Source organism: Ylistrum balloti, unplaced genomic scaffold (assembly GCF_031769215.1).
Source record: "Ylistrum balloti isolate Yb309-2 unplaced genomic scaffold, AGI_CSIRO_Ybal_v1 Utg370646, whole genome shotgun sequence".
Lineage (NCBI taxonomy): Eukaryota > Metazoa > Mollusca > Bivalvia > Pectinida > Pectinidae > Ylistrum > Ylistrum balloti.
The window spans coordinates 108,008-123,915 of record NW_026782393.1 but is presented as its reverse complement, the minus strand read 5'-3'; the positions used below and the strand labels follow the sequence as shown (position 1 = coordinate 123,915).

At 35.8% G+C, this 15,908-nt stretch overlaps 1 protein-coding gene across 1 annotated transcript; it reads right to left on the bottom strand.

The window, feature by feature from the left end:
• Nucleotides 1–1,116: 1,116 nt before the first annotated feature.
• Nucleotides 1,117–12,972, bottom strand: LOC132557236 (bone morphogenetic protein 5-like). The gene is made up of 6 exons (XM_060221732.1): nucleotides 12,099–12,972; nucleotides 7,346–7,529; nucleotides 5,414–5,565; nucleotides 4,594–4,797; nucleotides 3,986–4,065; nucleotides 1,117–3,554 (listed from the first exon to the last, which is right to left on the bottom strand). Exons 1-6 carry the CDS (start codon nucleotides 12,484–12,486, stop codon nucleotides 3,294–3,296), a joined length of 1,269 nt encoding a protein of 422 aa, XP_060077715.1. The 5' UTR covers nucleotides 12,487–12,972; the 3' UTR covers nucleotides 1,117–3,293.
• Nucleotides 12,973–15,908: the final 2,936 nt, after the last annotated feature.

The following is a 15,908-nucleotide window of genomic DNA, read 5'->3' as shown; positions in this document are numbered from 1 at the left end:
GACCAAGCTATCACATTTGATTTCGATCTAGATATAAAAGCAATATTGATTAGCCCCGTTATCTTTTCTAACTGAGATTTAGATTTTTCGAACAAGTCACATGAGATATCCCCTACAGATATACTCTGATATTTTCGTCTTAACTTTTACAATATTGGAAAGACCAATGACATAACCTTTATTTTTATTATCTAATAATTCTCACAACAAGTTCTTAACACGTACATTTTTGAAGATTGTTGGTGTTCCTTAACATGGAATTTCGCATATCAGGTTTATCATCGCCACTGGACTACTCAAGCCAAACACGTGATATTTTAATTTGTTGATGTTTCTTGTTGTCTGTTTCTTTTTAATCCTGTAACATTTGTCATCCATACTATTTACTATTAAGTATGAATACAGCTTGATTTAACAGATAATATCACATTTCAAACCAAGGGAAAGGATAATACGGCTTCTAAATGATGATCCGCTACATATACACGTTCCAGTTAATGGCTTTGCTTTAGTTTGTTATGTTCGTTCAACATGTCTTCACGCTGTGGTTCATGTCACTCGGGGTGAAACACTTTCTGTCGACAAGGCTAGGGAGAATTTCACTCTGGTAGGACAATGGTTCAGAAATCAATCCTGGCGGACTCATTGATATGATAAAAACTATGTAATATCATCGTCGAGGAATTGATTCCAGAAGTATTGACAAAATGCAAAGCATGGCTCACAAGCATCATTTTTACATCTGTAAAAGTTGAGGACGAATTCTTTCCGGGAGAAGAGAGCACGCCTTAACGTACAGTATCAGTTGCTTCCATTTGAAGGGAAAGGTGTTTGTGTTGTCTGGCAGTGGTCTCGGGTACGATTCCTAGCCGGACATCGAGATCATATAATGACATATCGGCTATATCATTTTAACGTTGAAGATGTGCATCACAAGAATATCAGGTTCTACACTTGAAGTGAAATCTGTTAAATTTACTGTACCCTTATGCTACTTTCTTTTACCTCGTGTCAGAAAATTAAAACTTGAATGAAAAATAATTTCAGACACGAAAGTGTGTATTTAGATATCTGTAAATCTGAGACAGAAGCAGAGACAAAACAGACGAAGAAAAACAAATCAATATTAGCACTTTATTCCAGAACAGACACGAAAACATGCAAAAATATTCGTTAATTCATAATATTAGGAAAAAATAAATATATACATCATTTCTCATCAAAAATGTGAAAAATAGTTCAAATTTTGTAAACCATAAGTTCTAATCTGTCATATTTCAAATGTTTTCTATATTTAAACGGTTTTCTACAGAAATAACTCTTAAAAGCATTTATGCGTAATGCGACTTCTTCGCTCAACAGAAATTCGATTCAATACAAAAATTTTCTTTATCAATGGTTTGCATTAGGTATCTTTTCGTCTAATAGATTGACCCCTACCCTCTCCCCATAAACAGATCTATTTCTAGTGCCAATTCTGTTAAATGCAATAAATAAATTTACCCCTCATTAATAGTGGACTGGCCTGACTTGTGTTAATAATTACCAACGGTCTGAGCTACACGAAGAGTGGGATGACTTTTGGTGGGTATAAATTCAACTGTACACCGGGGAAAATAATTCTGTTATTGCGTCAAGATAAAGATAATCAATCATATGAAAATAAATTGTGATGATTCAGTAAAAAAAAAATGTGGTCGAGAAGATGGAGGGAAACTAATATTCAAATGTATACCAAGAAACGCCTCACGTTGGCTTAAGACTGATAATCTCACGAACCAAACACTCTATACCTATATCTAGTTATCTGAACTCCAGTGGGTCAAATTGGAGTACAATAGTAAACTTGTAAACAGAGATACGCTTGTTCAGAGAATAGTCAGCTTGACCACAAATCAACTCGCATCATGTCACGTGGTAAATGTAAGGAAATGTTGACAAGGGTTCATTATAATGATTGTATTTGTTTTCTGTGTAAGATGAAATTACACTAACAAAGACGCGTGTATGTATTAAAACAGCCAGAACACCTGGATTTGTATATCATCACAAACGACATGATAACGCACGTGTATAGTTAATGCACGCGCAAAGTCGTAATGATAATCAATGTGTGTGGTGAGCTCCGTTTTGTACCAATTCAAGGTAGTCTCTTGGGATCGAATTACATTTTGTACATCCTCCACAGCGCAAATGGGAAAGGGAATAAAATTCTTACACATCGCATATTTATCGAGAAAAACCCATAACTGACAGCTCATATCAAATCTCTTGAATTTCTTCTATCATGTAGATTATGTATTTTTCAGTTTGAGTTACGAGAGGAAAAGTGTGTAGACTGTTGAATGTTTATGCTATTGAGAAACATAGGAACAAGACCGAAAGGAATAAATATATGAAAAACAACATAAATATGTTAAATGTCTGGCCTATTTTTAAATATGTTAATTTCACCATTTTTATAACGCAAAATTGCATAGTTTGTCATCACATACGTTAAATATTCTCGTCAGATCTATCCATTCTGATACATATGTTATATACAAATAAACATTTACTTCATCTTCTAAGTAAAAGGAGTCTGTGATGTTTCAAATATCTCCCTCCTGAAGCTCGGAGTTATGATCAAATTTCACATGAATACAATTTGTTCCGTATAAAAAAAATGTTCATTGAAAATTTGTTCTATATGAAAAAAAAATACCCAAACTGCCCAGAAATCATGTAAAACATCACGGACTCCTTTCACACAGTTTACACAAATTGAACGGAAATCATACAGAGAAGAATGACGGTTGTATAGCACAAACAGGGTGGTCCACTTTGTTAGAAATCATACTGGATTGGTCCATTTGTACAGTGTGACCTTCCAGACAAAAATCTGGACACAGTGCCACACTCTGGTCTTTCTTTCCTAATTCTTCAACTTTGTCAACTTCGGCGTTCTAATACTGGCAATATCGCACCTAACAATGTCAAGTGTGATATATCTGTACAAGTTCACTAACACTGGTTTGAACGAGGACCTTATCAAAAGTCATAGACGGTACAGTCTTTGGAATCAGAATAATCTAAATGTGTCATTTATATAACTGACCATCTCAGACGTTGCAATTCCGCGTGCGCAGTTTCCATATCACATTAAATATAGCACACTGTTGTCAATTGACCATGGTATGTAACAAAGGTCTTCATTGGTCAATGTCAGCCACGTGACACAAACACAACATTTTCTTTGGCTTGCAACTCCATTTGATGAAAATTAAATCAACAGTAACCGCACTTTTCATTGGCTAATGACAACCACATGCCTTAACTATCATATCAGGAAAACGTTTTAAAACAACATTATAATTATGATCAAAATAAAGCACCGATTGGGATCCGAGTTTTGTTGGAGCACATCCTGGACTTGGAGCCTTATACGGGGTCATTAGGTGCACGAGAGTTTGTATAATTGCGTGATTGGTGGCATTCATATGGGCCCCGAGTGGAAAAGAGCACTCCCCATCACAGTAAAAAGCCTTGAATCCATCAGGGGCGATAATCCAGTTCTAAAATAAAAACAGCGTGACAAAGTTAAATTTTATTCTAGTGCATATAGAATGTTTAAAGTTCTTCTTCCGACTTGAAAAAAGTGTAAACATACTGTCCACGTGATATGTAAATGATATATGTGGCATTAAACAACGTGCTACGTAAATGGCATGTGGCCTGAAACCACGTGGTATATAAATGATATGTGACCATTTCCCGTGACCTCAAAATTCTTGCACCACCACTTCGTGCCCGTAAAATTCATGATTTTATAAAAAGAATTATCATGATGGACTTCAATAAAATCAATGATGTTCCTTTACATTTGGAATCACCTAATAAACCCAATACGGTCTTACTAATCGTAACCATTTTCTTAAATTTAAAGCTTGCAAGCATACACATGATATTGATGTTACTATCACTGGTTTTTATTAAGTGAACTTACCTGCCAACCAAGATCTCTGAACTTCATATACAATGTCCGTCTCTGGCAAGGCCATTGTCGGGGCACTCTCCTTGGAGTTCCTGGATTATTAAAAAAAACAAAGGTTCAGTTCTACATTTAAAATCATTTTAGCAATAATTATAGCAATTTAGGATGTCATTTCACGCCATATATCTCAGGACAAGCCGTGAAAGGATACATGGAAGATGGAGTCAATTACAACCTTGTAAATTGCGAAAAGGTTGCTTTAAATAATTACCGAAAACATTCGAGATGTTCCCATTCAAAATACAAAAAATGTGGATTAAATTGCTAAATTTGGAATTTTAATCGAAGATATTTATAGTTCTATAACAAGTGTTTTAATCTACAATGTAACTATTGAAGGAATGAAAATTTGGCAGCTTGTAATGCACATGTGTATAAATAACGCAGAGATTTCCTGGCAACTCCATTTCTGTGGTACAGGCAAAGATACTAATGCAAATATACAGATGAAATATTGTACTTTCACCAATTCACCTATGTGTCTCGACCTTAGCGTACGGAAAATATGTAAAAAAAAACATTAATTAGAGTGAAGACTGTTCCTGTATTATAACACGTACTGCGAAGAGCCCTAGTGTAAGAATATTCTTCCTCTTCTTCGTCGGAAGAATAAGCAGCTTCCTTCATTCTTCGTCTAACTGCTGCACGAGTCTTCCGGACATGCAGTTCCTGTGTGGACCGGAAGTAGCCGACCATAAAAGGCTGCCTATATTCCGGTCCCTTTCGTCCCACTATTCCGAATTTTTCCGGTTTAACATCACGATCTGAAAAAGAAAATCAGTATTCTACCAAGTATTTAAAATGACGTCAGATAAATGCAATGCAGAGGGGGCCATTTCTACCCAGAGTTGTCGTTCCTTATCAGATATTTTTTTCGAAAAAGTATGCAATTTTTGAATTTTGATGAATAATGTAGAAGAAAACGAATTTAAGGACAATTTTACAGCAGAAACGTATACATCTCGAGAAATGTCGGTAATTATGTTTTTTCATTACATGGGGTATTACCAGTGATTAGAAAGGGCAAAATTTACCAATATCTATATATATACCGGCACGAACCTTCGATATCTATGTTCGTCCGCTGTACCGGTCACAATTTATTATTTTACACATTGTAAATAAGTTTCTGTATAAATCTTTTTTGTTGGTGGCAGGGAAATCAACACTACTTTCACTGGTTACTACAAACAACAAAACTTACATATACTTCTTTTGTAGAGATTATTAAAAACTAATTATAAAAATACAGTGGTGTTAAAAGTCCATCTTAAATGAAAATAAATATTTGTAACACACCTGGTCGTGAGAGAATAATGAAATTCTAAGGTTGCATACATCCTTAAGCGATATTCGAGTATCTATTTTTCACTGACTTACTTTTTTTCAGGAATATGACTTTCATAAACAGGCCCATGTTTGAGGATGGGGAATATGTCCAATGCGAGGCTGCGTTTGTAAGGTTAAAGGTCAGCCAGCCTTGGTAGTTAGCCCTCACAGTGAGATTGTTTTCTGTAACAATCTCGTAGTTCCTGGAGAGACAAGGAAATGTCAATTCGTGATACAGGTAAAACATGTACAAACAATGTCACCAGGTAAAGCAGACAATATTGACATGAACAGGTACGGTATATATCTTCAAATTTTGATGATTTAAAATGAATAGTCTTTGTAACCAGCCGATAACTATCAATGTTTTATCGTAGTTTCCATATTTTTTTTCAAAATTCAAATATCAGTTTCGACAATTACAAGTTAAGAAATTATTCAAGTACGTTAAGTGTTTGTTACAGAACTACCAATCATCGTGAAGAATTAGTTTTGAAGATCGCTCCACTGCTTCGGGCTCATTAACTAGACCTATGCTTGTGACGTATAAAATACTTCTCGATATCATCATAAGTTCAAATAAGTGTTATTATTAACTCGAAAGTATCTGATAATTCCGTACCTAATACATATCTGTTTAGTGAGTGACAAGACACTTAAATTGAGAGATATATAAAACTAAACACGATACCGGACCTTAGTTCACCTGGACCAAAAACTCTTAACCGTTTTTGTCAAATAGCACGTAAGGCAATTATGGTTGGCAACAGCTTTTGTATTGAATAATAAATTTAACTCTAGAGCACAATACAAAACGAAATTACAGTGTCAACCATTTTAATCGTGCATTTGATTTATTTCATGAACTATGTATATATAATTTTAAAAACCTTATTAAAATTTGCTTCCGTTCGCAGTCGCGGAGTTTTTCAATAATGACAGTTGAGTATTGATGAAACTGATACCCGTGGAGGATTTTAAACTCATGAACAAGTCCCTAATAAGAATTTAAGTAGAAATTCAACCACTAAAACTTAAGCTATAATTCTGTAGAAATAAGAAACAACCTGACTGCTGGTGTACGATTTTTTTTTCTGAAATTCGTTCCTGTGTCCTAAATCATGGTATTAGTATGTCGCTCAATCATATCAAAATCACAGCCATACACGAGATTTCATAACAACGTGATGTTTATTTATGGAACTGTTAGATATTAAACTCCATTTGATAACCTTCATTATGCGGTCAGCTCTCCCGAATGATATTCAGTATTTTCAGTGTTTAATCAATATAATTTGAATCCCAATACAAAAAAAAAGGATTCTTTAGGGCAGCTAAAACACTCCATAGACAGAATAACTATGGCCTGGCGAGTTTGTAATCGCGTGAACTGACCATTGATCATGTCTCGATCTGCGCCCTGAATAACTTTACTCATAGAGTAATTTTGATTAACGTTTAACAGCTTTAATCATGTAATTAAGTAAATCTTTATCAATTTTACGACAATTGCGAGACACGTCTTATGTTAGCTCATGTTTACCATTCTTATTGGTTCAGATGAAAGCGCGTGACGGGCCTTATGGTAGGAGGACCCTACGTGGTCAGACAGGTGATCCCATATCTTTTCCGGTTCGTTCCGGGAATCAAACCCCGGACGCCTATTGGTTAAAAGCAAGTGCAATCCACTGGGCAACAGTTTGTTGTGATTCCAATATGACGTCACATCACGATGAGAGACTGATTCAATTCGACTGCACATTGCATAAGAGGTTTGTCACGAATTCTCGACCCATGGTCCATATATATACATATATGTTGCTATGATAAATATATGGATCGTGGGTCGGAAATTCGTGCCAAATCACTGTCTTACAGTAAGACAAGTTTCACGTACATCGACTGATCAAATAAAACGATACACGGTTAGGAATATATGTTTGTACACCACAGAAGAATTATCCTCACTCAACCAAAACTTACTCCGGGTTGTTCCCTTGCTGGATCATGTAGATTTGAACTTGAAATTTATGTTTCTTCCACTTGCTGGCTTTTTCTTTATAAAGACGTAGTTCAGCCCTCACAACCGTCTCCTTCGGTGTGATTTCGCTGAAGTCAAAATAGAATGTTCGGTCCTTCTGGCGACGTAAATGTTTTTCTTTTTTAGCTGAAAATATTTGAAAATATTAAAACAATTATTATTGTCATTCGTGACAAGAACATCTCAAACAAGGCCTAACAAACTATATAATTCCACTGGCGAGTCCACTTTGACTTAACCGCAATCAAGAAGAGGACCAATTGCCTGAAGCATGACCAAAATTTCTCGAGGAACGAAGCTACTAGAGAGTATGGCAAGGATTTTCTTAAGATAGTAACGATGATTTTTACCCTACAACCCGCTCAAACTAGATTTACAGCAGTAAAGTGGAGTATTGATGAAACAGAAACGAGAGTTTCTTTCCAAAAGTGCATTGCAGTCTCCTTCTATAAAAACCGTAATACATGGAAAATGCCAAATTATCAGAAACACAAACATTTTTTATTTTACTGACCTGGCAAAACCGATAATCTAACATATAACTTTCATTATACGTGCACTATAATATCCTCTACCTAGAAAAACGTCTGTGCGTACATTAATTAATATAATTACTCGGAACTCATCACAGGTGCTTCATACGTTTGTGGTGTATGTAAAATTGGATGAGTTCCGAGTGTAATGATAATCAGATGTACACGACAAGCAGTATAATTCAATGGACGTATTACCCGTTTCCGATACATTGCCACTGTCAATAAATCTTGTTAGGAGGATATCAAACACGGACATTACCAATCAACAGTATTATACTAAACAAGCAACGTAATGAGCTCATTAAAACTAAGGAGGGAAGGAAGTTTACGCACCAGCATTATTAACATGTTACAGTATTTGCGCTTGCGTTCAAACCACTCCACTATATATCTTAATCTGTATTGTAAACACCGACAAAACTACATAAATCCGAAAACAGATATTTACAAGTAATAAAGATATGTATTTTAAAGTTTCAAGAACGTCTGCACGTGTTCATTCTCCAGTTTTGAAACGTGATATGGTTAATAACGCTCTTCCTCCTCTCCTTACAAGTGAAATTATTCTCCGTAACGAGTGTTTTTGATATATATGTATAAGACTACCACCGAAAATAACCTCTCTGTAAAAAAAAAGTTAAAAGGTCGACATCGGTACACAGTTACAGGCCTCTGTGCATTAAATCCAATTTACGTCAATTTCCGACTTAGTACAACGCACACACGCCCTAATGGTTCACAGCGAAACGGTTTCAACACTTGGCAAATGAGACAAGATAAAGTATTTGGGAAAGGTTTGTCTAAACATTGAGTATTGTAGAAAAGATCTACAAATCTACAGCCAGAAAAATGTTTCTAAACATCATCCGTTATGTATTTGTACCCTTTACTCCGGGCCGCGATGGCTCAGTGTTGACCTACGTCATCCGGGTGAATCCGAGGCATGTCATTCGACTCTCCATACCTATGGCGGTTTGAGTTTCTTAGGAAGCTCAGAAACGGACTAGTCTGTGCAGTAGTGGTTGCGTCCCTGCGCAAGACGCTTTCTCTTCCTGCCCTGCGGCGGGACTCGCGTATGTTGTTCAGCGATGTAGCCACCCGCTACTACATTGAGACTCTCCGCACCTCAAGGTGGCCCGGGCTCTTCGCCGAGCAATAAACTTAGCAGAATATACACACTCTCCAAACTCCCTACCCATCCTGTGACGTGGACGTCGTTTGAAAAAAGCAGGTTGCCTTTGCTCCAGAAAAGGCAAGAACTGATCTTTACCGATACATTACTTAACTACTAGTTTATGGGGGTACATGGGGCTATACATCATGCTCCTATTGGCGACAGAAGAATCCATTCTAAACCATCTAACTATTGAGTGTTTTGCCAACCAAATTACTCATTGTATTGTTTAACCGCAACATCACAGATTTTTTTTGCCATGAGCGAGAAAAATCATAAGGATATTTTGCATCTGACGAGACAATCTTCGGACCTTTTTGTGTGTGTGTGTGTGGGAGGGGGGAGTGGGGGGGAGATAAAACACTAATTGAGTGTGTTGGAGTATATTCTGAAAAACAATCTGTGAATCTTCCAAAATTTTGTGTGATTTACGTTCTAGATAAGGACGTGACGAAATCCCCGTTGATCCTATTGAAGTTGTTTTGCCGTACAGTGACGGGAAAGTTTACAGAAAGCATCAGATTATTTTGAGATAATTTCCCTTCCATAAAATGCAAGTGATTCTGATCTCTGTTTACTAACAAAAAGCATGGCAACGCAAGGATGTTATCTATCGGTACAAAAATGTTCATACGGCTACAGCGAGACCGAGAGAGGAGGGGTGGGGGGCATACACACTCGTATGCATGTTACGTAGTACCTTTGTAATAAACTTAATTTCTACACATTTGTACACTTTTATTCATTTACTACGGTAACGGCCATACAGAGTAGATAAGTAGGTAAAATATATAGATATAAAAATCGTACAATCATATATTACATATGTGATATGTTACTACAAATATGTTTGCTATGATTCTACATTGTAAATCTACATTGCGATATGAAACTTCATTGTATCTATATGTTTAAGGGGCGTTATTGGACTTTATTACACAATTAGGAGAGGTGTGCTTCAATTAAAATTTGACCGGTACACGCGCCTAATATACCACTAGTAGAAAAAAACATCTGTAAATTCTTATCTATGTTCTGAATATTTTCACACCAATACGTCAACAATTTCTTAAATCAGAATCGTTGTAATTGTAAAATCTTAACTACATCTATCAGAGACGTATATATGTGATATGTACGTCTCTGCATATATTAACTTATTTTATGTTTGAATTTTCAAAAATCAATCACCTTTCTGAAAACAGCGTAAAACACGTGAACACGTTACGTTGACTAACGCCGTGAAACTAGTTTGAGCTTATGCAATATATCATAGCCATTTTTTGGTGAAACGAATATCCCTAAAAGCTAACTAGACCTCGTCAATAAACTTTAATTTACGTGTGAGGAGTTGACGAAGTCATCTAGTAACCGTCTAAATCTACACAAGAGCCTATCGTTCAAACACCTGGCCTCACGGCCGTGTAATCGAGGCAGATTATCACTAAATCGTAAAGTTTTAAACTTCAACACAAAGCACAATGGTAAACATTTTACCCATCATAAGTACATGACCCTGATGATCAATGGAAAACTCGCCGGGGGCCCGCGGAAGGGTAATCCATCATTACATTTATTATTATAGTGTCGAGTGTTTCATGTCAAATTTGACGTAGACAGCACGTATGACCATAATTCATACGTAGTTTTAATTGATTGTGTTGGAGACCGGGAAATCGACGTGTTGTGTTTTATTTAAGAGGGGTAAAAAAGTGGATAATAACAATAAATGATTAGCTGTACGTTTAAAATGTTGGTAAATGAAATAAAATCGTGAAAAAAAAATTTCTTCGAGAATATGCACGTATAAAAATAACATCAATTAACACTAGAACTTAGTATACTTAGTACTTTGTAGAATAAAATGCTATAAATATATTTGTACCCCAAGAACTTTGTATACTTAGTACTTTGTAGAATAAGATGCTATAAATATATTTGTACCCCAAGAACTTTGTATACTTAGTATTTGTATAAGATGCTATAAATATATTTGTATCCCAAGAACTTTGTATACTTAGTACTTTGTAGAATAAGATGCTATAAATATATTTGTACCCCAAGAACTTTGTATACTTAGTACTTTGTAGAATAAGATGCTATAAATATATTTGTATCCCAAGAACTTTGTATAACAAGAGACTGAAACTGTGCCCATAACTTTGTGTAACAGTAAATATGCATTTGTACTCGAAGCTCTATACACAAAATAGGTGTATATCTAAGAGTTTTAATGCTACATCAGGTTTTGTACCCATGGAAAAGTGTTACTTATACGGAAATTTATCCGACATGTCCTTACAGTAATGTACTTAAAATGATTTAAAGATAATTGCGATTCTAATTAATCTTATCAACAAATTGTTATTCTCAGATGAATATACCAGTGAAAATTGTATACATTTTCAGCTCTAATTAAAAATATGGTATGCAACTTACGTGTCGATACAAAATGATGTGTTATCCAACTGTCAAACAGTATGTGAATGACAATTGTATACCCTAGATTTCGGGTTTGTTTTATTACAATGGACGGATTTCTATCCTATCAGAAAACGTTATATACAAGAACATTAATGCTACAGATCCAAGAAATATCTAAAAAAAAAAAAAAAAAAAGACAGTCAGTTGATAAATATATCAGAAACTAGTACAACTATGAATAGGTATGTCGCTTACTTCTCTCCTAAATATGTTTTTGATAGTCGTCAACCTTGGTAAGGAAAAACATATACCGAATATATAAATCTATAAGGAATTTATATACAATAAAGAATGTTGGGTGGTTTTAGGTCCGTGAAAGTTGTAGACAAAAAGGCTGTTTTGAAGACAGTATTGTATGTGAAAATAGGAGAGAACGTTGTACATATGCTGTAATACATTTCTACGTGCACATTCGATAGTTTTTCAGTCCCAAGTAATTTTGACATTTTAATAACTCGTTTAATTATAACAGGGATGTAGACAGTGTCGTTAATTACTCACCGTGGTTAACAAAACTCATGATGACGTCACTGCCGTCGATAGGTTCAACCTGATTTTCGATTGTGACGTTTCGACTGAACTGACGCTGGTTTCCCTCGTCTACGATACCCCCGTCTGATGTGATGGAATTGTATAGATTCAGCATAAAGCGTGGGGCCGAATAGTCTGTTGTACTGTGTCCAGCTGGTTTTGGACGATGGTGGAGTCCCAACAAAGTCAATATTTCATGCTGCATTTCTCGTTTATCCCGGTTCGAGAATTCAGTTGTCCGTTCTGTCCTGTCCACTCCGTTGTCCCTGTACACTCCGGACACTGTGGCAGCAGTGAAACGCACGTGTAAATACGTCACACACACTAGTAGAACCGTGATACCTGATCGCAAATCCATGATGGTTGTTTATCCGTCGAACAACAAAAATACTACACAGTCTATTTATAAATACATCCCTGAAGACAGATGTAAATGTATCTATATATATCGCAAGTTATGTTCAACCATATCTTTACATAATATACCACACACACGCTATAAGGGAGACTGCAAAGCAGCAGTACACACCGGCGTACACAAATCAAGTGCACCCGATGTCTGGGTGAGTACAATAATTACCCCCTCCTGCACTGCATGTTCCTCAAAACAAGTATACGTCCGGCTTGTGTGTTAGTCACCTCGCTAACTAACACAGGTGTTTCCGAACTCCACGTGTGGGAGTTGAGGTAAGCACAAATGTCGGCCACTTTGATGTTAACGAGATTTTCCGATAACAGGTATAGCGAGCTCTCACACACACAGTCAGATCGGCGCACCTGACAATTTCGTACTACCGTGTGTATGTATACATTCCAGTGTGTCAGGTCGTGTTATTCTTTGTGCGTCGGAGTGAGTTAACTTTCCTACGCATGGGCAGAAAGGCTCACCAAACTTCCTATGGGGCTCAAAGCGGGATACCACCTCCTTCTGCAAATATCATACCTGACTATTTAATTAGACGCATATGTCAGCACAGTCGCATAAATACCATGCCCCACCATGGTTCGAACTAGTGACCCTTCGGCCTCTAGCCAGGCTCTCTATCGTTCTTCTAAATATTGAAAAGAACTTGATGAAAAAAAAAATCCGAAAATTGAATCATCATCATCATCATCATCATCATCATCAAGTTGTTGATAACCTTTTCATCAAACGTATGTAAAGATGTCCTCTTGTAACTCAGAGTTATAAGATAATAAACTATACATATGCGTTGTACATTAATGTAAACCACTTTCCAAGAGTTCAAATTTTATATTTAAGATGTCTCTGTTAAGAAGCAGAGACGTATATAACATATAACACATATGTGTTATACACGTCTCTGTAAGAAGTAATTGAAAATCGTCGTTAACCGATGACCGATGTTTGCTTTACACGCAAGGGGGATAACTTGCATACAATTATTAGTATATTGAATTATGTATTATCATCCTGAATTGCTCGTCTTTTTTCACAACATCTCTGACAATAACTCAAACATCAAGTAAAACCAAACCGCTTCCTCCTCTAATTTTAGTCTAAAAACTGTTCTTCAAAGAATTCTTCCTAAATTTTAATATTAATTTAATATTTATTTGACATGTTCTGCAAAATTACTATGTAGCAAGTGGAAACAATGTCGGTTAAAAAATGAAAGCTACTTTACACAGAATATATTATGGACGTATATCATATGTCTCTGATCATATGTATTGCATTCTTAAAATTTGCAGTTGATCAGCTTTTTCAAGTTTTATTACTTATGTGAAGATGTTCGGTGTTTTATATCAATTTCTACCGTTTATTCGAATGGCAGAAAGATATAAATATCTGTTATTCTCGATTTCCATTTGTCAGTGTTAGAAACTAAAACTCTCTGTCATAGAAAATGTTTTTATCACTTGCAAAGGTCTTCATGACCTATTGAGTATCGCCCCCCACCCCAACCCCCTCAAAAAAAGTCCAATTATTAAGATCAAATTTATGAATCTCAAATCGTAGTCAAAATTTAGTCAAAATTATATTAAGTTTGAAAATTAGAGTACAAACTAAGTAAATATGTTTGGGAGTATTTGTGTCGAACGCCAGCGGACTTAATATGAAAGCTTCTGAAGATTTCTCTTCTTTGAGGAGCCAATCCCAAATGAACGCAAACAAGTGATCTCAGCGACTGATGAATATGTTTGAAGTGCACGCTTCATATCTCTCAAAATCATAAACGTTTTCCGGAACATCTCCGGTTCTGTTATGGGTACTTGTTACGAGTAATAAGTTAGGTCCCAACGAAACTGATAATGGACCACAGGTTGTTAGGTTGTATTACAAGAGTCAGAAAAAAAAATGTGAAAAGTCCTGCGAGTGAAAAGATATGCCAAATAACGTGTGTACTGGAATCAACTGATTGCATCATTTTTTTCATTCATAGAAAACATTCGAAAAGGAAATTAATCATTTTGGTGAAGGTTGGTCATCAGTCAAATGTTTGTTGCTGAATCTGCACAACTTAACTGATGTAGGAAGCGAAAGAAACCCCGAATAAAAAAAGAAATGTAATTATTAGTATTTATAGATCACTCGTTTTCCTTATAGAAGTAAGAAAACAACATCATTCTACATATTTGATCTTTAGATATATTTCAAGGCTTTATCAAGACTTAATGACGACGACGACGATGATGATGATTGAGATGATGATGATGATGATGATGATGATGATGATGATGATGATGATGATTGATGATGATGATGATTTATATGATGATGATAATGATGATGATGATATCATAAATTTTGAAAATAAAATTCTTTGTTCTGTTCCAGTAAAGTAATTGACTGTATAGTTATTTCATTATATAATCCGGATCTATCCAACAGGCACACGGTTTTAAATTTAGAAAATATGCGTACTATATAATACTGCTTTCCATTGGTCAATATATTCTCAGAGAATATATACGAACCAATCAGTTTTACTGTTACTTACAAGAACCTGCTCCGCGTTTCCGTTTGCGAAGTCAATGCGTTAAGTCGGTAAGCATGAAATAGGAATTATAAGCAAAATTTTGAGTTGATGATGACAAGTTCAATAGTTTTTAAAATCCAATAAACGGTTTAAGTGTTTGAAGTCTGGCAGCAGCCCGATCAAGCATCATGTAGGCCTACTGCGGTACTGTAATGTGCACAACTTGTCTCCGCACACATGGATAATGGTTAACACGCGAAAGTGTCTACCGGCTGGTCTTGCTGAAAATAATGAGTGTGAAAACAATCATCCTATAGTTTTATGCCCCCATTCAGAAAAGAAAATCACTTCATCACGTTCATCGGTCTTATCTGTAAAATGTAGGCTGAAAAGTTCTGACTCCGGATTGGCGTAGCCCGAAAAGTTTTGACTCCCAGGGTGCTTTCTCAATTAAATGTCATTGAAATAATTTCGTTTTCAAAAGTTGAACTGACCAACTATGTGGACGCGACAATTTTTCTCCAGAAAAATATTAATTTCAAAAGGAGTAATAAAATTGAGGAATTGATCAAAAATGTTTTTTTTCTCGCTTTCAGTATCATATCCTCGATTTTTGCGACGATGAGAAATTTTGTTCCATAACAAAGTACCCTATGACCCCTACTGCACTACGGACTTAAGAAAGATTCGAAGTCTGTGATGTACATAGGCGCGCACACACACACACATTTAGGTGTGTGTGTGTGTGTGTGTGTGTGTGTATATGAGATATTAATTTTACTAAATTGAAACTCCTTACTATTTTTCCAAATCACTTCATTTTGAAGTTCAAGCT

Coding starts and splice junctions, on each gene's coding strand:
- LOC132557236 (XM_060221732.1), bottom strand. CDS start 12,486: ATGGATTTGCGATCAGGTATCACGGTTCTACTAGTGTGTGTGACGTAT. Junction 4,798..5,413: donor AGTCATATTCCTGAAAAAAA/GTAAGTCAGTGA, acceptor TTTCTTTTTCAG/ATCGTGATGTTAAACCGGAA. Junction 4,066..4,593: donor TTACACTAGGGCTCTTCGCA/GTACGTGTTATA, acceptor TTAATAATCCAG/GAACTCCAAGGAGAGTGCCC.